The sequence below is a fragment of the Chrysemys picta genome, chromosome 4, assembly GCF_011386835.1.
Source record: "Chrysemys picta bellii isolate R12L10 chromosome 4, ASM1138683v2, whole genome shotgun sequence".
Taxonomy (NCBI): domain Eukaryota; kingdom Metazoa; phylum Chordata; order Testudines; family Emydidae; genus Chrysemys; species Chrysemys picta.
The window spans coordinates 31,201,655-31,228,392 of record NC_088794.1 but is presented as its reverse complement, the minus strand read 5'-3'; the positions used below and the strand labels follow the sequence as shown (position 1 = coordinate 31,228,392).

At 46.9% G+C, this 26,738-nt stretch overlaps 2 protein-coding genes across 9 annotated transcripts in view; one reads left to right on the top strand and one right to left on the bottom strand.

Annotated features, from left to right (window-relative positions):
* Window positions 1-12,113, top strand: part of DRD4 (dopamine receptor D4) — a 37,457-nt gene extending 25,344 nt beyond the window's left edge. Inside the window, exons 2-4 of the mRNA XM_005290632.4 lie at window positions 2,289-2,401; window positions 5,241-5,794; window positions 11,798-12,113. Coding sequence (XP_005290689.2) covers window positions 2,289-2,401; window positions 5,241-5,794; window positions 11,798-12,000 — 870 coding nt within the window. The 3' untranslated portion in view covers window positions 12,001-12,113. The remainder of the gene's footprint in view (window positions 1-2,288; window positions 2,402-5,240; window positions 5,795-11,797) is intronic.
* Window positions 12,114-23,137: 11,024 nt separating this feature from the next.
* DEAF1 (DEAF1 transcription factor) overlaps window positions 23,138-26,738 on the bottom strand; it is a 44,847-nt gene continuing 41,246 nt past the window's right edge. For 4 of the 8 annotated variants that reach the window (XM_065591932.1, XM_065591935.1, XM_008174905.4 and 1 more), the window contains 2 exons: window positions 26,416-26,532; window positions 23,138-23,741 (listed from right to left, as the gene is read on the bottom strand). In XM_065591932.1, coding sequence (XP_065448004.1) covers window positions 23,637-23,741; window positions 26,416-26,532 — 222 coding nt within the window. In that variant the 3' untranslated portion in view covers window positions 23,138-23,636. The remainder of the gene's footprint in view (window positions 23,742-26,415; window positions 26,533-26,738) is intronic. The other 4 variants (XM_065591933.1, XM_008174906.4, XM_065591939.1 and 1 more) reach the window with 2 other exon arrangements.

Sequence of the window (26,738 nt, the reverse complement as noted above, 5' to 3'; positions counted from 1 at the left end):
ATAACAAATGTTGTTTGCTAACCTTCTTAGTGTTTTGTATGTGATGGGACATTGGTTCTGTTAGCTGACTGTTAACTTTTCCAAAAAACAAGGGCTTGTCTACACTTAAACAGCTGCGTGGTACTTCAGTGAAGATGCTGCCTATGTTGATGGGAAGGATTCTCCTACCTGTGCAGGTACTCCACCTCCCCGAGAGGTGGTAGTGTAGCTATGTGATGGGAGAAGCCCTCCCATTGACCTAGTGCTGTCTACGTGGGGAGTTAGGTCGCTATAACACAGTTATGGGTATGACATAGTTATACCCATGTAAGTTGCTAGCATAGACCAACTCTGAGACAAGAGAATTTGCATTGCAAATTAATTCCTAGGAAGGATATTATTCCTAGTAATGTGTTATCCATTGTAACCCTGAAACTCCACCTTCATCAGCCAATTACAGAGACGAGTCCCTTCTGCACTGCTCATGTCCATGCAAGCATCTTTATCGGCTCAAGGTTGGGCCGAAGTTCCTTGAATGTCTCCTTTCCATCAAGCCCACCCATCCATGTAGGTGATTGCCAACTGGCTGCTTAAAGCTGGTGGAAAACTCAGAAAATGAGTTCATAAAGAAATTCAAAATGGTTTTTCCCCCTTTCTGCAGGGTTCAGGATGGACCCATTTTCCATAAATGCTTTCCACAACCTGATCAATTCAACTGCTGGGGGAAGGTCCATTGTGGGGTATATACTCTGCAAAGTTTATACTCCAGCCAATCTGTGCTAGACAAATGTGGCGAAGTTCTGGAATGAAAATTGTTGCTGGCACTTTTCCTCTGCTCTGCTCTAGGGCTGGTGGCTGTGATCACACCAAGAGATATTTTGTTGTTCATTTCCCCAAAATTAGAACTGCTTTAGCATGCTCCCAGAGTAGGGTTACCATATTTAACAAATAAAAAAAGAGGACCCTCCACGGGGCCCTGACCCCGCCCATTTCCCCACCCCGGCCCCTTCCCTGCCCCAACCCCGCCCTAACTCCGCCCCCTCCTCCCTCCCACTCCCAGCCACGCGAAAAGGGCTGCCCGAGTGCTACCGGCTTCACGGTTTGCCGGGCAGCCCCCAGACCCTGCGCCCCCGGCCGGTGCTTCCCCAGCGCAGCTGGAGCCTGGGAGGGGAAGTGCCCAGCCGCGGGCGCAGGGTCTGGAGGCTGCCCGGCAAACCGTGAAGCCGGTAGCGCTTGGGCTTCGGGCAGCCCCTATGCCTCCGGACCCTGCGCCCCCGGCCGGGCACTTCTCCTCCCGGGCTCCGGCGGCACAGGGTGTGGAGGCATGGGGGCTGCCCGAAGTCCGTAGCGCTCGGCTCTTAAACAGAGCCGAAGAGTCAGGGGAGGAGCAGAGCAGCCGCGGGAGGGGAAGTGCCCGGCCGGCATTTTCCCGGACGTGTTCGGCTTTTTGGCAGTTCCCCCCGGACGGGGGTTTGATTGCCAAAAAGCCGGACATGTCCGGGAAAAACCGGACGTATGGTAACCCTATCCAGAGGGTTTGCTCATTACCTAGTGTGTCAGGGTAAAATAATTGTGTAGTAATGAGTAGTAATTTATCTGCATAGTTTTTACAAATGGGGCATTCATACTTAGACCAAGCGAAAGAGGAATTACTTTTTGGGGTTCAGGATCTGTGAATTAACTAGGGAACCCATCTCAGATTAAATCAGTGACCTGTTTGTTCTGAGGGCTCAGGGGTGGTGGTTATGAACCCTGATGAAAAATGACTTTCAGGTGGGTTCCCCCCCACTCCAGTCAGCAGTGGTTGTATTGTATCCCAGTTCTTCCGCTGGGTGGCGTTTTGGGTGGAAACATTAACCTTACCCTAGCATGAACCTCCAGCCTGGCTAAAAATTAAGGGATAACAAAGCTGTGATCTACAATGTGTGAATAAGCCACCTGCGTGGACGTCATCTCAGTGGGGGATTATAGCTAGGACGGAGCAGGGATTACCTGATTTTAAACCTTTCTTCTTTCCCCTAGGACAATCCCAGACCTTGTGAATGTGTCTAGGATCCCCTATTAAAACATGTTGAAGTGATACTTCTAGTTCCAGAGTGCACAGATCCCTACTAATCGCACAGGCCTGAGCCAATCTGGCCCCCTGAATCTGAGCTGGGGTAGCTAGCTCAAGCTGCTGCCCGAGTTGCAATATCCGCACAGCTGTTTTTAGCGCGGAGTGCGAATCTGGCTACCCATAATGACCTGCAAAGCCCTGTGCGGCGTCAGGGTCTGACATGCACTGACTGCCCCTCTCTCTTTGCCTTCAGTTCCAGGGAGGAGTGTGGGCCTTGAGCACAGGTCTGTGTGACGCTCTGATGACCATGGATGTGATGTTGTGCACGGCCTCTATCTTCAACCTCTGTGCTATCAGTGTGGATCGGTAAGCACCTCCCCCAGCTACTTAGCCCATCCGAGCTTGTCTCTTGTCTGGGCTTTTTACAGCCCTTCCCCTGGGAAATCATTTGAAGGGATGTTTCCCCATCTTCCTTCTGCATTGAAGCAGTGCTGAAGTCAGACTGGCTGGGACTTTCTTCGTTGCCATGCAGGGAATCCCAGGCCCTGTTCCCCCTAGGGAAGTCTCTCTTGGATTGAATCTATTTCCCCTATCTCCAGCCCCAGTTTTGGTGGAGATTCGCTCCCTCATCTCTCCAAGGCTTGGAGCCCAAGCAGTCTGGGAGCAGTTAATAGTGATGCCAAAGGCAGAAATCAGGCTGATGAGAGCTGTCCCTTGTTGGGTTTGACTTGAGAGAGTGAACTATGTCTAGAATAAGCCTTCAGCCACTTGGATTCCAGAGTCCTGCCCTAATTCCCAGTTCAGAGGACCAAGCTGGGGTAAGCGGAGCGTTAAGTCTCAGGGCCCATTCAGTCCTGGCCTCTCTGCTTGGACGGCCAATAGATACCAGTCCATTAGAAGCTGGATTCAGACCAAACACGCTTCACACAGGCCACCAAACAGCTGTTGGATGCCTTCTTGTTTTTGAGGCTGGGAAAGCTGGTCAGGTGTCGCCTGTTCCTTGGTGGCAAGGCTCCGTGTTGGTTTTCTGCCTATCACTTTGAAATAAGCAGAGCAGAACCCAGCGTAGCAGGGCTGGATGGTTTGGGTGGCAGCGGCAGGCTATTGCTGCATCACAAAAGGCTGTTTATTGTTCAGGAAGGTTGTCCTTCCTGGGGATTTGGAGGTGATGGTCGATTGCTGAAAAGAAATCCGTTAGCCGGGCCAGAGAAGGGATGAGTAAGAAACAGCTGGGAAGTGATCACTTGGTCATAGAGCGCCCTTTGCAGAGCTCAGCTCGCTCTTTGCTCTGTGGTCCCAGTGCTCCAAACACCAGCCTGACCTCCTCCTGGGAGCACGCGTGTAACAAGAATAGCTCCCTAGAAGATTTAATTACAGCCCCAGGGCGCTCATTTCATTTACATTTCAATAGGCCGGCTATGGCGTGTCAGCAAAATAAGAGTTGAGAACGTATTTACGGAGGATTAATAACTCTGTCTGAGAGTACATTCGCTACATTGCCATTGCCGGCTGTGGCTATTCATCCATGGTCAGTGTCTTAAACACCATGGGTTATTGCACATACATCATCTGCCTCATGAATTCAAGTGACAACAGCTGTCTGGAACCCGCGGTGAGGAAAGGAGAAGCTTTGCTGGCTCAGAACTGACTGATCCACATTAATAACCTGGCTGCTGCCATCTGGCACATGCTCGGTGACCTACAGTAAAATGCACTATCCCCTCCACACTGCAGAGGCTTTATATTGAGGGAGTCTTGGTGAGGTGAACGCTAAAATCCCAGTTGGTGGTGGGGCACACAGGCACGGCATTCTGTACAAAGCAGATCGTGTGGGTGGGCGTGTATTAATTACACTGCTATATGGGAAACCCAACCTGGGAATGATATGGCCACCCTCTCTCTAGGGGAGAAAGCAGCAACTGTGGGAACTCTTAGTAATGATTAGGGTGAGGGGAAGGCACCTGAGAAAGTGCCCCTTTCCTGTTGTCGGGGAACCATGCTGTTTCCTTCTGCCGTGCAGGGTGGGAAATAAATACTGTGCGCGGGGATGGGAGGTGGCAGTGAGATCAGGAGCTCATGCACCGAGTAGCACTTGTGGGTATGATGCACCATATTCTTGGGAATGATGTGGGGAGAGGCAGTGCCACCACATAGGGCTTCCGCAGCCAGTGTGCTAGAGGGAGTGACAGCCTGGGAAGGAACTGAGCATCCCTAGATGGAGAATGGGGCGGTGAAGGAGGCGGGTGTCAAAGTGGGGTCAGGGACGAACCGAGGAAGCAGCTACCCTAGAACAAAGCAGTGAATGTCACCCAAACAAATGGCTGGATTTCACCTTCCCTCCCATCCTTTGATCACCAAACATGGCCGCCCAAAATGGCAGGAGTAATAGATGTTAAGGCCAGAAGGGACCATTGGGTGACCAACCAGCCTGAGCTCCTGCACAAGTCATAGAATGTCACCCAGGGATGAGATGAGATTTGTCCTGTCTTGAAGAGAAGCTAAAGCCCTGCTTATGTTAAGGGAATTCACACCAATGATACACCATGGATGTAGAGACAGCAGGACAAACCCCTATTGTGCCACACTGCACAGGTGCCATGGGGGGCTAACACTGGTGCAACTGGCTCTGGGCTGCTAAATAAATTAATGGAGATATCCTATCTCCTGGAACTGGAAGGGACCTTGAAAAGTCATCGAGTCCAGTCCCCTGCCTTCACTAGCAGGACCAAGTACTGATTTTGCCCCAGATCCCTAAGTGGCCCCCCTCAAAGATTGAACTCCCAACACTGTGTTTAGCAGGCCAATACTCAAACCACTGAGCTATCCCTCCCCACGTTCCACTTTGTGCCTGTTCCACTTTGTGCCAGTGCCATGTGAGTGATGAGGATTTGGGTACATCAACATAGCAATACTGCTGGGAATGGCCTCATGGTAGATGGAGCCTAATAGTCTGATGGCGCTCTCCTAAACGTGCTGGGGAAGAAGGGGTCCCAGCCAACAGCAGGATCTCAGCCTGATGCAGGGTTGGGTTTGGGAGAACATTGACTGCTCCATTTACTGTCAGAGTCATTGCCCAGGCAACTCGCACAGTGATCAGTGGGAGAAGAGGACACGCTCTGCTGGCACCACTCTCCTGGCACCACTCTCCCAGCTCAGGGCAGCTCCATGCTACCAGCCTTGACCCTGTTTTCTCTCTATGTCACAGGTTCATCGCCGTTTCCATCCCACTGAACTACAACCGGCAGCAGATCGACCTGCGGCAGCTGATCCTCATCTCCACCACTTGGATCTTTGCTTTCGCCGTGGCATCCCCAGTCATCTTCGGCCTCAACAACGTCCCAGACAGGGACCCCACCTTATGTCAGCTGGAGGACAACAACTACATTGTCTACTCCTCCATCTGCTCCTTCTTCATCCCCTGTCCAGTCATGCTGGTCCTCTACTGTGCCATGTTCCAGGGACTCAAGCGGTGGGAGGAGGCCAGGAAGGCCAAGCTGAAGAGCAGCTTGTATGTGGGCGGCAGGAAGCTGTGCTGCCCACCTCCCCTCATGGAGAGGAAGCAGGCTGAGATCAAGCTGCAGGAGCGCAGTCTGTATGACCGCTCCGAGTGCTCTTTCCCCAGGGGGTACGTGATGAACAGTGGCATCCAGACTGTCTCCTACCCTCACCTCAAGTACTCCCACCCGGGACACAAACAGAAACAGGCCAAGATCAATGGCCGTGAGAGGAAGGCTATGAAGGTGCTGCCGGTTGTGGTCGGTGAGTGGATGGTCCTCATTATGTGGATGCTAGAACAGTGGAGGGGGGGAGAGGGTTACACTGGGGCTGGGATTTTCAGAAAGGCTTGGTACATTGGGAGCTATCTGTGTTTAAAAATTGGTCTCTAATTCAGGTGCTGTCTTGAAAATCTGCCCCCAATTGTTGGCTTTTTTAAGCACCTGTAAATCTGGTCCTGAGTGCAGTTGAAAATCTGGCCCCAGGTAGGCTCTTGTATTTTAACAGGGCACCAGTGGCCTTCTTCCCACCCACCCTTTAGCCAGGATTGGCACTTGATTGCCTCAGGAACACCAGGACTAAGATCTCACCTGGTGTTTCATGCACATGCCAGGGGAAGGTGTGCCCTGCCAGGTGCATTCCTCCTCCTCCTCCCACCCCCACCAAAGTGAGGGTGGAAGAGGCAAAGTCAGCTTCTTGTGCTGCCCCCTGTGTGGGGTGCAGGGCAGAGCTATGATTTAGCCCTGCAGTTTCGGAGGTTTGATCGATCATCATGACTAATTGAGCGCCTAGAACTAGAAATGATTCTCTAGCTGTCCTGGCTCAACTGCTGTGACCTGCAATGCAATAAGTGAGGGAAGCAAAGCTGCTCTGACCAGGGGTAATCCCATCTCATCTCCCCTGTCTGAAAATACTCATACTCCCACATGGAAATCCATGCTGGCCTCTCTTGTTATGGCTAATGATGATGCTTATCCTAAAACCTTTACAGCTCTTTAATCTGATAGCTGAAGGCATAGATAGACACTATCTTTTATTGGACCAGCTTCTGTTGGTGAGAGAGACAAGTTTTTGAGCTTACCCAGAGCTCTTCTTCAGGTCTGAGAAAGGGGAACTCCCAGCATCACAGCAAAACACAAGGTGGGACAAATTGTTTAGCATAAGTAGTTGGCACATATTGTAAGGGACCATTCAGGGTAGAGTGGTCCATTAACACCTCCGCAGTCAGAGGACAAAAAGAGAGGGTTAGTGGGTTACAGATTGTTGTAATAAGCCATAAATCCAGTGTCTCTGTTCAGTCCATGAAGGCCAGGGCTACACTATAGATATAGATATTTATTGATAGAACCATGTCGCTCAGGGGTGTGAAAAATCCACATCCCTGAGTGACGTACTTATACCAATCAAATCCCCGATATAGAACTTCTCCCATCAACATAGCTACCGCCTCTTGGGGAGGTAGTTTAACTGTGCCACCAGGAGCGTCTTCACTTAAAATGCTGCATCAGCGCCTACGCACTGCTGTAGCGCTTACATGTAGACCTGCTCTAGCAGAGTAATGAATTTAAGCTCCCAGGCTTGTCTTGTGAAATTGTTGTGCAGGTTTCCTTTGAGGATGAGGGCTGACAGGATCGCTTTGTGAAAAGTGTTCACCTACAGGTGATAGTGTTTGTCTTTTACCCTTTTCTTGTGTGAGTTCATTCGACAGCGCAGTGATTGTCTGGCATAGTGAGAGCCCCTGGCTGGAAGCCAGAATAATTCAAACTGGAAATTGACACAGCTTTTTACTACTAAGGAGTGGGGATGTGGTGGAGTCTTTAAATCAGAGTTGGCTTGCTGGCTAAAAGCTTTTGTGGTAGCTCAACCACAAGCTGCTGCTGGGTTTGCTGCAGGAGCCATGAGGTGATGTAGAGAGCTCATGCTAGGCAAGAGATGGTCCTGTTGGGCTTTAAAATCTGTGAATCCCAACAAGCTAATGACTCAAGGGCCTTTTCTGCCCTTATTTGTCTCCTTGGAGGCTTTTCTGTCACGTGAGGACTAAACACTCAGGCATCAGCATCATGACTGTTCACCACATGCTGCAGGAGATACGTTTGGTTCAAGAGCCGTCTCCTATTGACGTGCACCGTACACAAAGACAGGGATTGGATGATGTAGCAGGACAACTTATTCCACCACTTAGACCATGTCTACACTACCACTTAAGTCAGCAAAACTTGTCACTCAGTGGTGTGAACCCCCGCCCCAAGCGTCAAGTTTCACTGGCATAAGTGGTAGTGTGCACAGCTACAGTCGCTCGTGGAGGTGGTAGTAATTATGTCAACGGGAGAGCTCTCTCCTGTTGCCATAGAGCGGCTACACAAGTGATTGTTCAGCAGTGCGTCTGAATCAGTACAGCTGTGCCGCTGTAAGCTAGCTAGTTTAGACATGGTGTTATTGCTCGGCGTCCTGTCTGGTCACAAGGGCAGGATGCAGGCTTGGGGGGGCGGGGTGTCCGTACGTCCTTATGGGTCTAGAGCAGAGGTGGGCAAACTTTTTGGCCTGAGGGCACATCGGGGTCTGGAAATTGTATGGCAGGCCATCAATACTCATGAAATTGGGGGTAGGGACACAGGAGGTGGTGCGGGCTCTGGGGTGGGGCCAGAAATGAAGAGTTCAGGGAGAAAGAGGGGGCTCCGGGTTGGGGTACCGGGGGGGAGGTGTGGGCTCTGGGGTGGGTATGAGAGGTTTGGGGTGCAGGAAAGGGGCTCCAGGCTGGGACAAATGGGTTCAGAGGGTGGGAGGGGGATCAGGGATGGGACAGGCTGTTGGGGTATGGGGGGGTGTGGCTCTGGGGGGGCTGGGGATGAGGGGTTTGAGGTACAAGAGGGGGCTCTAGGCTGGGATCGAGGGGTTTGGAGGGCAGGAGGGGGGATCAGGGCTGTGGCAGGGGATTGGGGCGCAGGGGTGGGCTCAGGGTGCAGGCTTTGGGTGGCGCTTACCACAAGCAGCTGCCGGAAGCATGGCCCCCGTCCAGCTCCAAGGCACAGCCAGGCGGCTCTGCGCACTGCCCCATCCACAAGCACCACCCCTGCAGCTCCTATTGGCTGGGAATCGTGGAGCCACAGGGGGGCTCCATGCTGGCTGTTTCCTGGGAGCCGTGCGGTGCAGGACAAGCCTCTGACCCTGCTCCCTGGCTGGAGCTGAGGGCCAGATTAAATGGTCTGAAGGGCCGTATGTGGCCCACAGGCCGTAGTTTGCCCTCCCCTGGTCTAGAGGGTGGGGGTCAGTTTGTTCTTGAAGTAGCTTTCCAGGAAGGCCAGGAGTCCAGCTGTTCTTGTAATTGATCCATGTACAACCAACAGAGAGATTTTTGAGTAACTCCATGAGAGTATCACGTACAACTATGTGCAGCAGCACTGAGACCCTCATCACAGGTGTGTCAAAGGGCCACAAAGACAGTGGGGTTGCACCCTCTCTCCCCCGACCCCCCCACTGTTCTGTCCTGTATGCTCAAGAAGTCACTGTTGTTAATAACAACAATCTCTTGCTGGTTCAAGAGCACTAGGAGAGAATGTTGACTTTTTAGGCCTTCCAGGCAGCAAAGCTAGGGAACAAAGCCAGGCCACTGAGAACTGCCAGACCCAACCCAAGCTCCAGCCTATTGTAATGTTTATGCTCTTCCAACTACCAGATTGCGTGTCCCGGATCCTGAAATGCTTTACAGTGATCAGGAAACCAGTTTAAGACTCCAGTTAACTGTAATCAGACTGGCATTACAGGCCCTTTGATTAGCAAAGCATGACTCAGGGTAGTTTTTGTGTCTCAACTATGCAAAACCTGAGCTGAAGGAGGGCCATCTGGATGGGTTAATGGGCCTTAATCTACAATTTGATGAAGGGGTAGAACACGGATGGCTGCAATCCAAACCAAGCCAGTGGGTCAGCAGGTCAGATGAGGATTTTTAGTGGAGGAAACTTGGAAGCTGGCACTTCACATGACCTTTGCTAGGGGAAACCGACCTAAGTGCTTCTGTGGCCTCTAGGATCTGAGCATCTGCCACACAGTTATGAATTTAAACTACCCTACCTCCAAGGGATGGTCGCGCCTTTGCCAGCTAAGGCACAGAGAGCGATTCAGTGACAAGCCCAGAGTCACACAGGTCCGTTATAGCAGAGCTGGGACTTGAAAGCCACCCTGCTGTGGACCAGGCCAGTGCCTGAGCAGTAAGCCCAGGCTTCCTCCCTCAGCCCATCTACTTGGGGCCTGTTCTGTCCTGCTCTTCAGTAACTATAAATGGGGTAAAGTTCAGCCCACCATGAGCGCCTCCCTCTTTGCAGTAAAAGGGCCTGGAAACAGCAAGGCAGCCAGAGTTGGCCCTTTGATCGAAGGGGGTGAAATCCTATCCCCCAAGAGGCTCTGAACGCGGCGCTCTGCAGGAGGGCAGTCTTCAGGAACAGCTGCTTCCCTGCCTTATGGGCCCTGGAGCATAGCTCCTCTGGGGGGATGGAGTAACAACAGCTCATCACTTAAAATCCAGTATGCTGTGATGGGGGCAAGTCCAGTCCATCTCTGAGTAGGTGGATACATGGGCCCTTCTCCCTGGAGGGAGGGACTGCCCTAGAGGCTAGTGAAGCCCTAAATTCCTGCTGGTGCAGGATTGCAGAATCAGACACCCTAGGTGGGAGCTGAATAGGGCTGAATTTGATTTTCACTGTCCTGGCGAGCGGAGTGCCAGCCTGCTCATGCATTTCTCTGGCAGCAGAAGCTGGGAAAGCACAGCGGAGGAGTAGAGCATGAGATGAAGTAAGGAGCACGCTTGTTGCATTTGCTAGCACTTCCTGGAATGATTTCACCAAACACAGTGTTGTAACCTCAGGGCCGGTAATTCCTTGTGCAGCAGCCACCATTGCTGCTGCTGCAGGTCAGAGGGTGAGCCACAGAATGTGGTCGCTTTCCTCCTGTTACAGCTAGAGAAATATACTGCCTCTTGACACAGGTGTGTGTAATATATTCAGCAGCTACCACCAAAACATCCCACCCCCTACCACAGATAAAAAGCTGTGCTTAGATACTGCCGCACAGCTCCCCCGTGCAATCACAGGCTGTGCCGCCAAGGGCAGTATCTGCCCTCCAGTTTCCACGCTTGTTCCACCTTCTCACCTGCCCTCATTCAACCCACAACATCTAGTCAAAGCGTTGAGTTGTTTCTGTAAGGAGAAACTGACAATGGAGGCAGGGAGTCCTTTGATGCTCTTGGGTTTATTACAAACAGACAAAGTCCCGTTTGCCTGAACACGAGAGAGCTTCTTTGCTTGCAGTCCAAAGCCTCTTTAGTCAGCACCAGAGCAGAAGCCCCTTTTCCAGACTTCTGTCAGGGTCACACAGTGTGTGACACACACCCTGCTTCTCCAGTCTGTTCTTTCGCTTATACTCCCCCTAGCTCCCAACAGTACCCAGCAAACCACTCTGCCCAGGAGAGCAGATCTGGACAGCCTTGTATCTGCCTGTGGTTGGCAGCTGGAGACTGCTATTTCAATCACACACATTCTGAATGAAAGGCAGCAGTTACACTCAACCTGTAACCACAAGGTTGAACCCAATACCCTGATACTTATTTTCTCTAGGCTGTGGGTTCTCAACTTGGGGGTCATGACAAAGTCAGTGGGTCTTAACCATCCTGCAATGGAAAAGGTTGAAAACCCCTGCACTAGGTGATTGATTGGTATCCCCTCCTTTTGATGTGCAAGTTGATGCTGGCACCACACTTGATCTGTGCCTGTAATAATGCAGGAAGAGATGGCTAGAGAGGTTGCTTAATGCTTGTCCTGGTTCCCACTTCCTCCATTTATGTCTGTGTATATTTCCATCTCTGTAACACCTTCTTTAGCCCCCAAACTCTACTAAGCTAGACAGGTGCATGGCAATTCTCTAATAGCACAATACAATCTCAGGATCTCATGCTCTTTAGATGTTGGCTCACCTGCTCTGTTGTCTGTATCAATACTATACCCAGAGGGTACAGTCTGTAATATGTATTTGACAGTAATGCCTAGACCTCATGGTACAGACACGCTGTAAGAGACACCCTCCCGCTATTTGTGTCTTGAGAGGAATTATTTCACAGAGAAATGAAGTGACTTGGCCCAGGTCTCCTCAGTTAGCCTGTGACCCCTCCACTGGGTTACACAGCCTCATCTATCAACCCACGATCTACCTATACCATCCCACCCCATTCCATGGTACTTGTGTGCAGTGTCTGACGTTGCTGTCTGTTCTCTTTCACAGGCGCTTTCCTCTTCTGCTGGACACCCTTCTTTGTAGTACACATAACAAGAGCCCTGTGCAAATCCTGCACCATCCCCAGTCAGGTCATCAGCATTGTCACCTGGCTGGGCTACGTCAACAGTGCCCTTAACCCCATCATCTACACCATCTTCAACACAGAGTTCAGGAAATTCTTCCGCAAAGCTTTGCATGTCTTCTGCTAAGGTTGGCACCTGCTGGAGTCAGGGAGGAACTGAAGCACAGGGCACAGCAGGGAGTAAAGATGACCCAGTGTTGGTTTTTTTTGTATAGTTCATTAAAGTTTGATTTCTTGCTACGTTCCTGTGTTTTACACTTTTTCCATGCACATTGAAAGCACAACAGCCTGCCCCAATCCTGGGAGGAATTGTCCGTGGAGTCTAGTACCCACGGCCTGATGCACTTGTTAATATGCGGGAATAAAAATTGGACCTCTGGTCAGTTTGCAGTGTAAAGATCTGGAAGGTGCCAAAAGAGAAAGACTGTGTAACAGCCAAAGTGGCCTATGGTCTGTTGTTCTGGCTTTTCCACTAGCCAATGCCCGATACTTCAGAGGAAGGCGTGAGACTGGCACATGGTGCCTCTCCATACCCTTGGGGGAAGACAACTGAGAGGGGTCCAATTTCTTCCTACACCCCCTTTGCTTTGAGGGCTATCCCAGCATCCTGGTGGATAGACATTAAAGTGCACTGGCCCCATGGCGCTCACTGTAGCATTTAGCAAGTTGACCAGGTAACCTACTGTAGAGGGAAGGAGGTGCAAGTTTAAATACTAACAGATTAGCGTCCCCTATTGGCACTGCTGCCATGTGACTCCTCAGTGGGGATTATGTACTGATCAGGGAAATAGTGGAAAGTGCAGATTCATGTGTTAGAGCACAAGAGAAAATATTTTAAACCCTGATGATTGCCATGTCGATTAAACCATTCTGCTAAGTACTCCTTGCACCTCGGGAGTGTAGTTAGTGCCCCTGTTGTGCCAGGCATGAAGCTGGCCAAGGGCAGAGCAAGGTGAACGCTACTCTCCCTTAAAAGCGACAGAGCTACTGCTTCCCTGGAGAAATCCTGGCCCACTCTGGCTCTCTGCTACATTGGGGCCCTCCAGCCCCACTGCACTGGGACAGGCCTCCAAGGCAGATTCTTAGTTTCACAGTGTGGCTATCTGCTTTGTTGCAGCCAGCATCCATCCATCCAATCACAGATTCTCCTGCCAATTTCAGGGCAGACTGTCAAGAAGCAGAGCAGGGACCCCAAACTGGTTGTGTGTTCTGTAATTACTTGTTATGGGGTTGGTGAAATGTGTGAACTCCTAAAGCACTTTAACAGTCCTACTATGGTGTCACAGACACCCCTTGCACTTTCCACTCTATTTTGCTACCCAGGCAAGCTGGCCTTAGAAATAGATGGTTGCTAGACACCAAAGATCACAAAATAGTCAGGTTACTCCCAGTCCCAAAGGACCAGTCACTTACCCCAGGTCAACTGAACTCAAACCAAAGACAATGCCTGTAGCCAGCGCGGCAAATAAACTAACAAAAGATTAAAAGAAAAGAAATTATAGTTATTGCAAGGTTAAAGCAGGCAAACATATATACTAGGGCTATCAAGCGATTAATCACGATTAAACAATAATAGAATACCATTTATTTAAATATTTTTGGATGATTTCTATATTTTCAAATATATTTATTTCAATTACAACACAGAATACAAAGTGTACAGTGCTCACATATTTTATTACAAATATTTGCACTGTAAAAAACAAAAGAAATAATATTTTTCAATTCCCCTCATACAAATACTGTAGTGCAGGCTCTTGATCATGAAAGCTGAACTTACAAATGTAAAATTATGTACAAAAAATAACTGCATTCAAAAATAAAACAGTGTAAAACTTTAGAGCCTACAAGTCCACTCAGTCCTATTTCTTGTTCAGCCAATCAATAAGAGAAACAAGTTTGTTTACATTTGCAGGAGATAACGCTGCCCGCTTCTTATTTACATCACATGAAAGTGAGAACAGGCATTCCCATGGCACTTTTGCAGCCAGCATTACAAGGTATTTACGTGCCAGACATGCTAAACATTTGTATGCCCCTTCATGCTTCAACCACTGTTCCAGAGGACATGTTTCCATGCTGATGATGCTTTTTAAAAAAATAATGCATCAATTAAATTTGTGACTGAACTCCTTGGAGAAGAATTGTATGTCTCGTGCACCCTGGTTTTACCCGCATTCTGCCATATATTTTGGACAAGAACAAGAAGTAGGACTGAGTGGATTTGTAGGCACTAAAGTTTAATATTTTGTTTTTTTGAGTGCAGTTATGTAATAAAAAAAATCTATATTTGTAAGGTTCACTTTCACAATAAAGAGCTTGCACTACAGTACTTGTATGAGGTGAATTGAAAAATGCTATTTCTTTTGTCATTTTTACAGTTCAAATATTTGTAATATAAAGTGAGGAGTGTACACTTTGTATTCTGTGTTGTAATTGAAATCAATATATTTGAAAATGTAAAAATACATCAAAAATATTTAATAAATTTTAATTGGTATTCTATTGTTTAACAGTACGATTAATCACGATTAATTTTTTTAGTTAATTGTGTGAGTTAACTGTGATTAATCAACAACCCTAATATATACACAATGAGTTACAGTCTATGGTTCCAAAAGGTGACAGAGTTGCAGTAATCCATCAGCTCTGCATGTCTTTTAGGGCTGACCGTGGGGATCTCTGCTTCGGTTTTGTAGCTCCAGCTCTGTGAGAGTCCAAACAGCAAAAAGCTGACAAGAAAATTTTCCTCTCTCTATTTGTATTGCCTTCTGCAAGAATTCAAGCTGATGGGACGAGCCCTTTTGCACCTCTCTCTTCATGGGTGTGATGTCCCAAAATGACCCATTTAGTTTTGATGGGCAGGAGACAATCGCCTGGGACTGGGTTCATAGTTACAAAGCAAAAATTTAAATATGTTATAGCATGTGATAAAGACATTATAAGTGAGATTAATGCATGCAGCAACTTACAAGCATATCAAGGTCTAAACACACTAAGGGCACGTCTTCACTACCCGCCAGATTGGCAGGTAGCAATCGATCTATTGGGGATCGACTTATCGCGTCTAGTGAAGACGCGATAAAATCGATCCCTGATCGCTCTGCCGTCGACTCCGGAAATCCACCGCAGCAAGAGGCAGAAGCGGAGTCGACGGCTGAGCGGCAGCACTCGACGCGCCGCCGTCGTCACAGCCAGGTAAGTCGACCTAAAATATGCAACTTCAACTACGCTATTTACGTAGCTGAAGTTGTGTATCTTAGGTCGACGACACCCCCCCCCCCCGTAGTGTAGACCTAGCCTAACATACTAACACATGAGTGAAACAGACTAGTTTGCAGCAATGCATTCTTCAGTGCTTAGATGAGGCCTAAAACCTCATCTAATGGGGGAGGGATAGCTCAGTGGTTTGAGCATTGGTCTGCTAAACCCAGGGTTGTGAGTTCAATCCTTGAGGGGGCCATTTAGGGATCAGGGCAAAATCAGTACTTAGTTCTGCTAGTGAAGGCAGGGGGCTGCACTCAATGACCTTTCAAGGTCCCTTCCAGTTCTAGGTGATGGGATATCTCCATTAATTATTATTATTATTATTTAGCCTTGGCAAGAGCTGGCACCTGGTCTTCCAGCCTCACTCAAGGTTTCTGACAGGAGATAAAACATGAAAAAGAGCAACATCAGATTCAACACAGCCCACATACTGCAGTGTCAGGGAGCTGTGCCCTAGCAAACAGAGCTCAAGGTGAGGAGCCAGGAACAGGTCAGTTCTGTCACTGATTTACACTGAGACATCGCTTATGGGGGCCTGATTTGGCAAAGGTGTCGAGCAGCCCAAGTTCTCCTTTGAACTCGATGGGAGACTCAGGTGTTCAACACCACTGAAAACTGGACCACAATTACCTCTCTATACCTTGACTTCCCCAGCTGTGAAAGGGGGAGAATCCTTGTTACCTCACTGGAGGCACGGGGAGTGGAGAGTGTGTGTGCATGTGTGAGTGATGATTATAAATGCTGAGCATTAGGATCTGGGCACTGAAAATGACATAAAAGGGAGAACAAACAAAATACAAGTGCTCTGCTTCTGTGAGATGAGGGAATTGCCTTGCCCCAGATTGAGGATTTTAGTCAGACAGTACCACTGCCATCAGATTGTTGCATATGAAGCTGTTAAATGCTTCGCGTTTCATTAGAATCCAGATGTTCATTTCCCCCTGAACTCTCACAGCTGGATTTTCCATTCTTTCTAATGAGCTCCTGAAATACTAAGCAAACTCTCTGATGAGAGGGACCCTGCTGCTTCCTGACAAACACACAGGGGTGGTAAGTAGTGGAAGAAAGCCAATTTGCAGGCTAGCTAAAGCTCCTTTCTAATTAGCTGTCGTCTTTGCAAAGAGGGCCAGGCTCAGCGATAAACCAATGCTCTCATTTTTATAACGGATTACCCTAGGGCTTACTCCCAACACGGTTAGTCCCCGAAAAGTTTCTTTTTAGGCCATATACATATCAGGACTGTCACATCTGGTCTCCTCTGCCTTTGCTGGAGTGTCTTGGAGATTCATTGGGCAAATTCACACCCTAATGGAAGGGGCTAGGAGCACTGAACACTTAATGCAGACTAGTGTTAATTAGGCATTAGAGTTAAATGGACATTAAGGTTTTATGTCTCAAGCAGCAGCCCCTCTCAAAGGCTACCCCATCAAGCTGTCATGAATTTATGAGCTCCCTGAGTTTAATTCATGATGCAGAAAGCCTTGTCTAGACTCGCACTTTCACCAATGCTGGCACTGCTTCAGCTGACGCGGAGGTAGCATGAAATTCCCATGAGGGGGAAAGTTGGAGAAGACTTCCCCTATGTCATAGGGGATCATTTTCTACTGTAAAAAGCAAGCACTTTTTCCTCCTTCATTAAACTCTTTCAGGCTTGCTTATCCATCCTAAAGCAGCACAAAAAAAGGGCACAAGCCCGTTTACTGATTTTTGCAGATCACTTTTAAAAGTGAGCAGAACAGTGCTTAAAATGACGCAAGCGCTGAACAATCCAGAGAGGCAGACTGCAAAACCTCTGATTTGCAATGTAAAGCAGTAGGTGGAAATCAGCTCCTTCCCTTCCCTCCCATGGCTGGTGCTAATGGAAAAGTAGGTCTGGGAATATGGTCTTTGTCTTTGCTGAGTTTGAACACTATGGCCATCACCTTCCGTAGCGAGGTTACGGCTAAACACTAAAAGTTTGCCCCCTCAGCCAGGGATACACATGACCTTCCCTGGGTAAGACCCTCTCCTCCCCAAAAATCCATCCCTATCCATCAAATCCTCCCTCCCTGCATATCCAGCAACTCTTCCATCCCATCCCTGGCCTAATATCCCTGCACCACCATGCTTCCCCCATCCCTGTACCTCACTGAGACGGCTCCCTCTTCCTCGCCATAGCACTGGCGGTGGTTGTCCTTTGAGTGGGTCCCCTGTGGGGCAAGTCTGGGAAGTGAACAAAGAATGGAAGTGCTCTCACCTACCAATTGGGAGAGGGAAGAAGCTCTCCTTTGGCCATTGGGTGTGGGAGGAGGGCGCTCCAGGCCCTCTCCCTGTACCAGTTTGGCCTCAGTTCTCCTCCTTTCACACAGCTGGAGCAGCCAGCGTGGCCACTGGGGAGCTGGGGGGAAGAGAGAGAGTGAGCATGGTGCACCCCCCAGTGCACATTGAGCAGCTGGAGACCGTTGTAGCAGCTGCTGCATTTACACTGGGAGAGCTGAACGCTCCACTGAGCAGAGCCAGCTCTACCATTCTGAGTGGGCTGCGACACATTTTTCTGTTAACTCCAACACTGTGCCCAAGAGTCCGTCTGGACTCCCTCCCTTGTCCCCCACACCTCTCACGGCCACTTGCAGCTGCCAGAATCCCAGGACATTCTTCCCCACTGCTCCCTCCCCCCTTAGCCCTTGTGCTGGGAACAGAAAGATGTATCCACATCCCAACACAGGCTTCCCCAGGCACTGCAGGGCCTCAAAGTACTTTGACTGTGGCCTGAAGGGCCATGTCGGCTCTTATGCTGCTTTGGCTGCAGACTGCCACTGTACCACAAGAACACTTGCTTCCTGAGCCACAGTGGGCCAAATCCATCCCTAGTGCAACTCTATTAACTTCTTCCAGGGGCGAGTTTGGCCCACTTTGTCGTGCACCGGCACTCTGATAGCAGCCTCAGAATTAATTCCCTCACTGCCTGAAGCCGGGCAGAGGCGCTGCAGTCATTAGCGGCATGCCAGGGGTGGTGATAAGATTTTCCTTCTGCAATTTGAGTGACACAATTGTGCCCGTCAGCTTCCCCCAACATGGCAGGTGCCTTTATGTGCAGCTAATTGTAGCGGTTGAGATAATCCGAGTGTGCAGCCCCACAACATCCCGGCAGGAGGGACTTCATGCCGTGCCACAAGTGTTCCAGAAAACGCTTAGTATCTCCCGGGTGTTATTTCCCGCTGAGTTTAGATGAGACGTTTGACTGGTGTTTCCGGCCTTTTTATCCAAATGATTTTGCAAATAAGAAACTCGGGGCTGTGGGAAGCCTGGCAGGGGAAAACAGGAAACTGGGGCCAGAATGAAGGGATATGAAAATATTTTAACAATAAAGACAGAGGAGAGAGTGGGGTCAAGTGGTTAGAGCAGGGGAATGGGGGTGAGTCAAAACAGCAGGGGTGAAATCCTGGCCCCATTGAAGTCAATGGGAGTTTTGCCATTAACTTCAGCAGGGCCTCCATTTCACCACTGGATTCTATTTATGGCTTTACCACTAATACACGAGGTTAGCTTGGACAAGTCTCAAAGTCCGTGCCTCAGTTTCCCCATCTATAAAATAGGGATAATATCTTGGTCAAGTTAAGTTGAATTCACATGTGCAGAGAGCTTAGAATCTCTTGCAGGGAAGGCTCGACAAATGCAAGATATTATTAAATCATTTGGAATATACTGCAATACTCAACAGATAAGCAACCAAGCAATGAGCTATAAATCAGTCACGGAGTTAAAATGGCATAACTATGAACAGGGACCAAAGTCTGCTCAGTTACAGCACGGTATAGCAAAAATATAATCTTCATGGAATTCAATGGCATTACTCCAGATTTACATCATGGTAAGAAATTAGAATATCTCAGGCTACGTCTTCACTGCCCGCCTGAAGCGGCGGGTAGAAATCGATCTCTCGGGGATCGAATTATCGCGTCTCGTCGGGACACGACAATCGATCTCCGAATCGACGCTTGTACTCCACCAGTGCAGGTAGGAGTAAGCGCCGTCAACAGGGGAGCCGCGGCGGTCGATTTGCCGCCGTCCTCACAGCGGGGTAAGTCGGCTCGGATACGTCGAATGCAGCTACGCTATTCGCGTATCTTAAATCGATCCCCCCCCAGTGAAGATGTAGCCTTACTGATAGTCTGTGTTTGGGCAAAACAGTAGAACTTTTTTATTTTCATCTTGTTGCACATTTGTTATGCTTAAATTATAAGGGTTTTCATTTGACGCGAGTGTAAAAAGAAACCATTTTAAAGGGTTTTCATTTGAGGCGAGTGTAAAAAGAAACCATTTTAAAGAAAAACTGATCACTATCAAGGAGTGAGCTCTGCATGCCTACAGATCTAACATTAAGAAAACTAGAAGAGAGGAATTTTCAGAAACTGACTCTTTTAAAGATCTCAAAAATTAGACAATACAATAGCTAAGCAAATGTGGAGAAAGCTATTTTTAAACTATCCAACTTGAACCCCGTGTAGGACATTTCCTATATTTTATGGCCAAGACTTTCAAAAGTGACTCATGGTTTTGGGTGCCCAATTTCAGATGCCTTAAAAGAGTCTGATCCTCAGATAGTGGACACAACACATTGGCTGAAAAATCAGAATCCTTTAATGTGTCTAAATTTGGAGACCCAAAAACGGAGTCACTCCAAATATCTAGTTACTTTTGAAAACCCTGGTGTATAAAAGCACAATATACTCTAACACTGCATTGGGTATTTTAAAATGAAAAAGAGTCAAACTCAAAATATTTGTGTAATATGTTGGTAAGGGCACAAGAGCCAAAAAACCTCACGTGCTTTATGAAGCAATTATTTCACCACCTTGGAAAGAATTCTTCACAGTTAGAAATGGATTTTCAGAAGGGGGGGCCTCCCTGAGACACATCCGTGGGTACCATTTGTGCCTGCATTTCAACTGCAGGGACAAATCAGATAGCCTAGAAGTGCCAACTACTCAGATTTATGCCTGGAAATCATTTTGTAGGCTCTCACAAACAGGGATGCTCCGGACTTCAGCTTAGCTCAAGCTATACCCCTTAATATAGATATTGCATACACACAAAATCATCATGCTCTGCCCACTTTTCCAGTTGTTCTACACTGACATACTGTGTTTATCCTCCATCATATTACAACTGAACAGACAGTCTTATACCTCACATGAATAAACTGGAATTTTAGTCCCCATCTGATAAAGGCCAGAGTCTCACACCAATCATGGGAAATCTGATGGGAACAGAAAACATGTAGTTCCCGCATATGCTAAATGCTCCTTTTAAACCTTATTAAAAATGAGCCATCTTTAATCTCCATCAGATAAAGGTCAAAGTCTCTCAAACACAGTTAATGGCCCTGGTGGCCTTTCCAGTCAGAAGGAAGTGGATACCAGAGAGACAACTCAAAAGGCTGAAGAAATCACTAGCCTTTCATAATATACAGGCACCACTGACCAATTCACTGAAACTCAACAGCTAGAAACTCATGTAAGCTACCCTTATGATTTAGTAATACAGACTGTTCTTTGCTCAATATTTATTATAATTTTACCTGCCTTGAAATGGGAACTGTTAGTGCTTCACTATTGCTACAGTCCTTATTCATAAAACACTCCTATTACACTAAGGATTGAGTAGGAACTGAAGATGCGGCCCAATAACAGCTTTTATACAGACACACACAAAGTACGCCAAAGTACTTTAGAAGACTAGACTGTATAAACCAGACATTTCTGCCCCTCCTGAAAACCTGCAGCCTCCCTTTCGTTTAACTTCATGTAGCAATAGCTTAGGATAGGAAGTGCAGAAAAACACCACTTCCAAATTAAGCTGCAGAAGGAATTTAGGGAAAGAATATAAATTATTAGAGCTGATCCAGATGGTCAGTTTTTGACAAATATTTTTGGAGAAAATTTGAGTTTTTGTGGGAAGAAATTGACAAAAAAATCTTTTGTTGAAACTTGTTGGGTATTTTGATTACCTTTAGAACTGATCAAAATGTTTTGATCAGACATTTGCAGTTAAGTTTTAATTCCTGCCAAAAAACAACAAACCAAAAAACCAAACCAGCTGGTAATTTTCTGGGTGGAATGTCTGGGGAACAGCAGGACTCTTACAAGGCAGTGCCACCAGATCTTCACTTACAAATTATCTGCACCTCCAGTTTACATTTTGGCAGAAACATACATATTCGAGCACGTAAATGATGGGATTTTGTCTTCCTCTGATGAATCAGATATTGGCCACTGATAAGATATGGGACTTGTGGGCTATTCTAATATGGAAAATCCTACATTCTTATTAATTGACGGCACAATGTAGCTTTTATAAGTGCCTTGGTATGCCTTGTTGAAAGGTTATTTTGCAGTTCCTTACAGTTATATTCCTCTGTAAATCACAACAGATGGGTCTATTCCTCCAACAGTAGCAGTATGAAACTATTTCTCTCTCTCTGTAGTGGTGGATAAAGTCCCTTACAATATAATGAACCTGACCGGGGTGGGAGAGGGGGGAGCCATGAAAACAGTTATTTCAAGTCTAAAAGCAAAGTGCATGTATAGTCTTCAATACTAACACTCAAAGGTGTTATTGTCAAACTAATCTTCCTGTTACCTAAGGCCTCTCTTCTGTGTTCTGGTGTGAGATGCTGTGGAAAGGCACAGTTGCACTTTATCTTATTTTGGCAGAATAAACAATGTCTTGATCAAGAGCTTTACTAACTTGAAGTCACAACTTTGCTTCTGGTGAACTCAGAAGTAGCTTAAGAAAGTTTTGTATTTATTAAGCAGATGGGGAACCAATCCAAGAAGAATGGGAACCAAGCATAGTTTAGGTCATGAAAAGGAACAAGCCAAGCCACCCTGAATATGCTCCAATTACCTATGAGAAGTCACAGAATATTTCCTTTTCCCCATTACGTTCTGGATGGAGGTCAATGACTCTCTTCACACAGACCGCTAGACAGCTATCAGATAGCGACTGATCATCATTACCACTAACCTGTGTTGGATTTCAATTATCCTCCTACGGGAAAGGGCTTCATGTTCCATCACAACTATCTTCCAAACCATCCAGTTCTTCTTCTTCTGTTATTGGCAGAAGCAATCTTACTGAAGAGGAACCATATGTGATACCAGCAGTACTGGAGCCCAACATGAGATATTACAAACCAGTTTCCACCTTGTTAAAATAAATACTGGTTTACTATTATAATAACTTTAGGGTTCAGAGATTCTAAGGCCAGAAAGGACCATTATGATAATCTAGTCTGACCTCCTGCATAACAGGTCATGGAATTTCACCGAACAGTCCCCTCACTTCTGCCCATGTGTCACTCGACTGACTGGGACTGTGCTTAAATTTTAAGCCAGGACATCAGCCCTATGGTGAGTGACACTAATTCATGTTCAATGAACGGAAACAATGGCTAAGGCACATCAGTAGAAGGTTCCAGATCTGGATCAAAGAAAGCACTGAGGAAGATTTTTCACGGGTGGTGGCAAGCCTTAGCCTAGTGTATTACTCTTAAAAGGGAGTCTAGGACACTTAGCCAGGCTAGTCTAAGTCACTAAAAGGGATTTAGTTGAATTAGCCACTTTTGTAGAGACTTATCTCACTCACTTAGCCATTCAGCATTTTGTTTTAATAGCTGCAGTGAAGTCCCGATGTCAGTAAACTAATGCCAGGAAAGAAACCATTTTCTTACTTTGGCTTAGGTAGATCTGATTTTGGCAAGACAGCTGCCACAAAAAGGCAGCTGAGAAACACCAGTGTCATGAAGCTTCACCTTACTGGGCTGAGCAAAATAGGTCCACGCTGTCTAACGGTGCTCTGGAAAATACACTTGGTTGTAAAAGGAATGTTACAGATATGCACTTTCATGATTTCACTGTATTTTGTTTAACAATATGACATCTTCTGTTTACACATGCAGAATTTCCAATATGTAAAACTTTGCCCTGAAGGAAAAAATGAGTCAGAAAAAGGGCTTCTAATGACAGAATATAGTTTATGATGTACGTTTTTAAAGACAATTAAATTAAACAAATGAAGGAAGATCTGTTTTTTCAAATGAGAGGTAGGGTAGCATGGGGTGAAATGGAACACTGGCACATCGTAACTTTCACTCCAACCACTGTAGATGACCCTCAAGAGAAATGGCTCTAACATTGTAATCTGCAACGGAGGGGTTTCAAAGTCTTGCAAGCTGAACTTTACAGTCCAAAATTCCTTAAAGTGAGGGTGGTCATCTGAACAGCAACTCTAGTTATTTTTCCCAGATCACGTATCTTTAGTGTCTCCTTTGCTAAGATTTTGTGTAGGCCTCCAAAATGCAAATGATGTCACAGTGCTCAAGCATCTTCATGAGATGAGCTCACCGAAGAGTTCAGTTTCCAGACACCCAACAATATGAGCTCCCATCCAGTTTGCTGATCCAGCCAAGCACCTTCCCCTGTTCTTTTCTGGGACCTTAGAGAAGTAGATTTTTCAGACTGCGACTTTCTCCATGACACTGTCTGTGACGTGCACCTCATCCGCTTGCACTGTGACTGTGGCTGACTGACCGCACATGTGCTGGTGATCCTTCCAATCCTGCAAAGAAGCACGCAGAGAGAATGTGAAAAAAGAGAGCGTCAGGAGACTGTGGGTATAGCTAAACAGCAAAAAAAACCCCAAACCTGTGGCAGTTACTCCTAGAGTCCAGGTCAACTAACTTGGGCTTCAGAACCTGGGCTCCAGCCAGAACCTCTACATTGCTCTGTTTGGCCCTGCTACGCAAGCGTAAGTCAGCTGACGCAGGGTCTGAGATTCGCCGCTGTGGGTCTTTTCTGCTATGTAGATGTACCCTGTATGATCTTGTGAAAGCCAACAGCAATAGCACCAGATATGGACTTGGGATAACTTATTTTAATAGAATGTCTGTTTCCTCAAAGAATCTCTAAATATTTATCAGGCTTTATAAACCGTATTAAGGAACTGCTTCCCCTGCCATGGGTGAAATGCAGCAGCTGCTTAACAGTGCACAGAAAACAATACCAATTTAGGAGAAGACACAAGGAATATAGTATCCGACCAAAATCACAAAGGGAATTTAAATAGGCAGAAGGTCAATTCCCCCAACTGGAATTTAGTCAGGAAATAAGTCAGCTACCCCACCATTGTGAAAAACATGTCAGGAGTTTTAATTATCACAAAATGGTGAGGACCTTGGTTGTAACCCTCATCTGAAAAACTACACAACACACTTCTAGTATTGTGCTGGGGCACTGTTTCACTACGAACAGGGGAAAGTTGGCCTTGGCCAATACCCCTTTCTGGTAATATCCTTTCTTACCTATTGGTCTCCTATTCAAATATTGATCAAATCCAACCCTGCTTAGCTCATGAGATGTGATGGGATCACAGACCAGGAGGGGAAAGAGGCAGATCATAAATGAACTAGTCTAATATTTACCAGCAAGAGAAGACAGAGTTTGGGCTTGCAGCTACAAATAGCTGGATTAAACTACTCTACTGTATTATTTTTTCAGCATCAGCAGCATGCGAGGTGTTTTGTTTGTTTGGAGCAGGCACCTGCACTGTCTAGTAAGAAAGTGAAATTGTGACTGTTCAATATTGCCTACATTTTACACTGAACAGCTTGCGTTACGTTGTTTGTGTTACATTGAGGTAATCTGGTGGGACTGCTGCCCTGAGACTCTCAGGAAAATGACATCTAGATTTTAGCAGGATATTGCAGCAAACATTCATTCATGTTTTGACTATTTTAACAATTGCATTCTAAGTGGAAAATGCAGCAGTAATTACTATTCAAATCAAAACCAGGCAAACAGGATACAAGAAGAGCATTAAGTTGTTTAGAATTAAAAAAAATGATTGTTTATTCTCACTGCATTTGACTTCAACCAACTGGACTGAATTAGGACATGCTCCAAGAATGTAACTTTGGCTAAACTAAATTTTTGGTTCACCTTTAAGTTCTGGCAAGAAATAGGTACAGAATGTGCCAGTAAACAGAATGTGAGGAACACACAGCACAGAAGATTTAAAATGTTTATTAAAACTAATGTTAAAATTGTATAATACACAGGTTAAGACAAGAGTGTCTGTACATCTGGGTATAGTGCTTAAATTATACAAAGTTGGTTTAAAAGTCATACCATACCACCTCACCTTTTCATATTTGTTTTTCCCTCCTGGGAAATCCTGAGTTATTTCTTGGTTTGCTTAAACCATGCCACAATCCATGTATTTGTATTATCACCAATGGCAGAGATCTCATGCTACCTATGGTATCAGTAACACCACAGACCAATGTATTCTGGCAAGTTGTTAACAAAGCAGGAAGAGCCAGGGGAGGGTATACATTACATTTTATTTCTGTGCCTCTGTGACATTTTGGGGATCACTCAGACCAGTGAGGGGTTCTATCACCACCTGCCCTGCCACCTTGAGTGCCTCAGTGTGTTGCTGCTATGACTCAGAGCCCTGACACCAGCAGCCGGCCTCAAGCATACAGGTCTGATCCTGACATCCCTAGCTATGCCTTGCAGCCCTTCTGATCCAGAATCTCCCCAAATCCAACTACCCTATGTTGTTAACTCCTAGACACTCAAACTTCTCCCCTTCGGTTCGTCACCCCTGATGGAGTGAAACCTGCCCCCGTTAGCCAGTCATTGTGGGGACACTCCCCACAGTTTGAACAACAGAGACCTGTTTGGGGTAAAAATAAACAAAAGGTTTATTTAATAGAGAAATGCAAGCTGTCACAGCCTCATGCTCCTGATAGTGCACTTGGTGAGGGGGTCAGGATCCGTTTCAGGCCTTACCTGGATTTTCATTTTAGCTTGGGAGTTCACCTTGAAGAAGGTGAGTTGCCAATCTTAGAAAACCCTCTCCAAATATTACAAACAGAGGGGTGGTAGCAGCATCAATAAACATGTAATTGACACATGGGCACAGGTTAAGTGTGCATGGGGCACGCATGAGGGTGCGAGGGAAATTAACGTGTTGTGTAGGTGTGTTTCCTTTATCATTTGGTGCTTGGAGGAGGTTCCTAATGACAATGCGGAATCTGTCGCAGTCAGTGGAAATGTGTCGTGTGCGCATTAGGGGACAGTTAATTTATTGCCTTATTTTTTAGGGATTGCATGATGAGGGATGTCACACTTAACTACCCTTAATCTCTTTTTAAATGACGGTTTAGTTTCTGCAATACAGATAAGTGATGCACATAAACAGCTGAAAATGGTCTCATTTTCCTCACCTCCACTGCAGCTTCTCTCTGATTGGCAGGGTCTGCTTGGTACACTGCCCCAGCATGCTCTCTGCTGGTGACGTCACAACCACCACAGCTCAGCACTGGAACATGCAGGCAGGCTGCCTATAGGGACACATATGTCCCAGTTGTAAATTTGCCTTTTAAAAAAATATGATTGACAAACTTACAAGAGGCGACAGACCTGGGGGATGGTAAACAGAAAAAACACGAACCAGCTAAAAAATGCGGGAAAAACTCCCCAACAAGAATGACCACACTCTTACAGGCAGCCTGTATGTTCTCAGTCATGGGTGTAATGCTGAATGCTT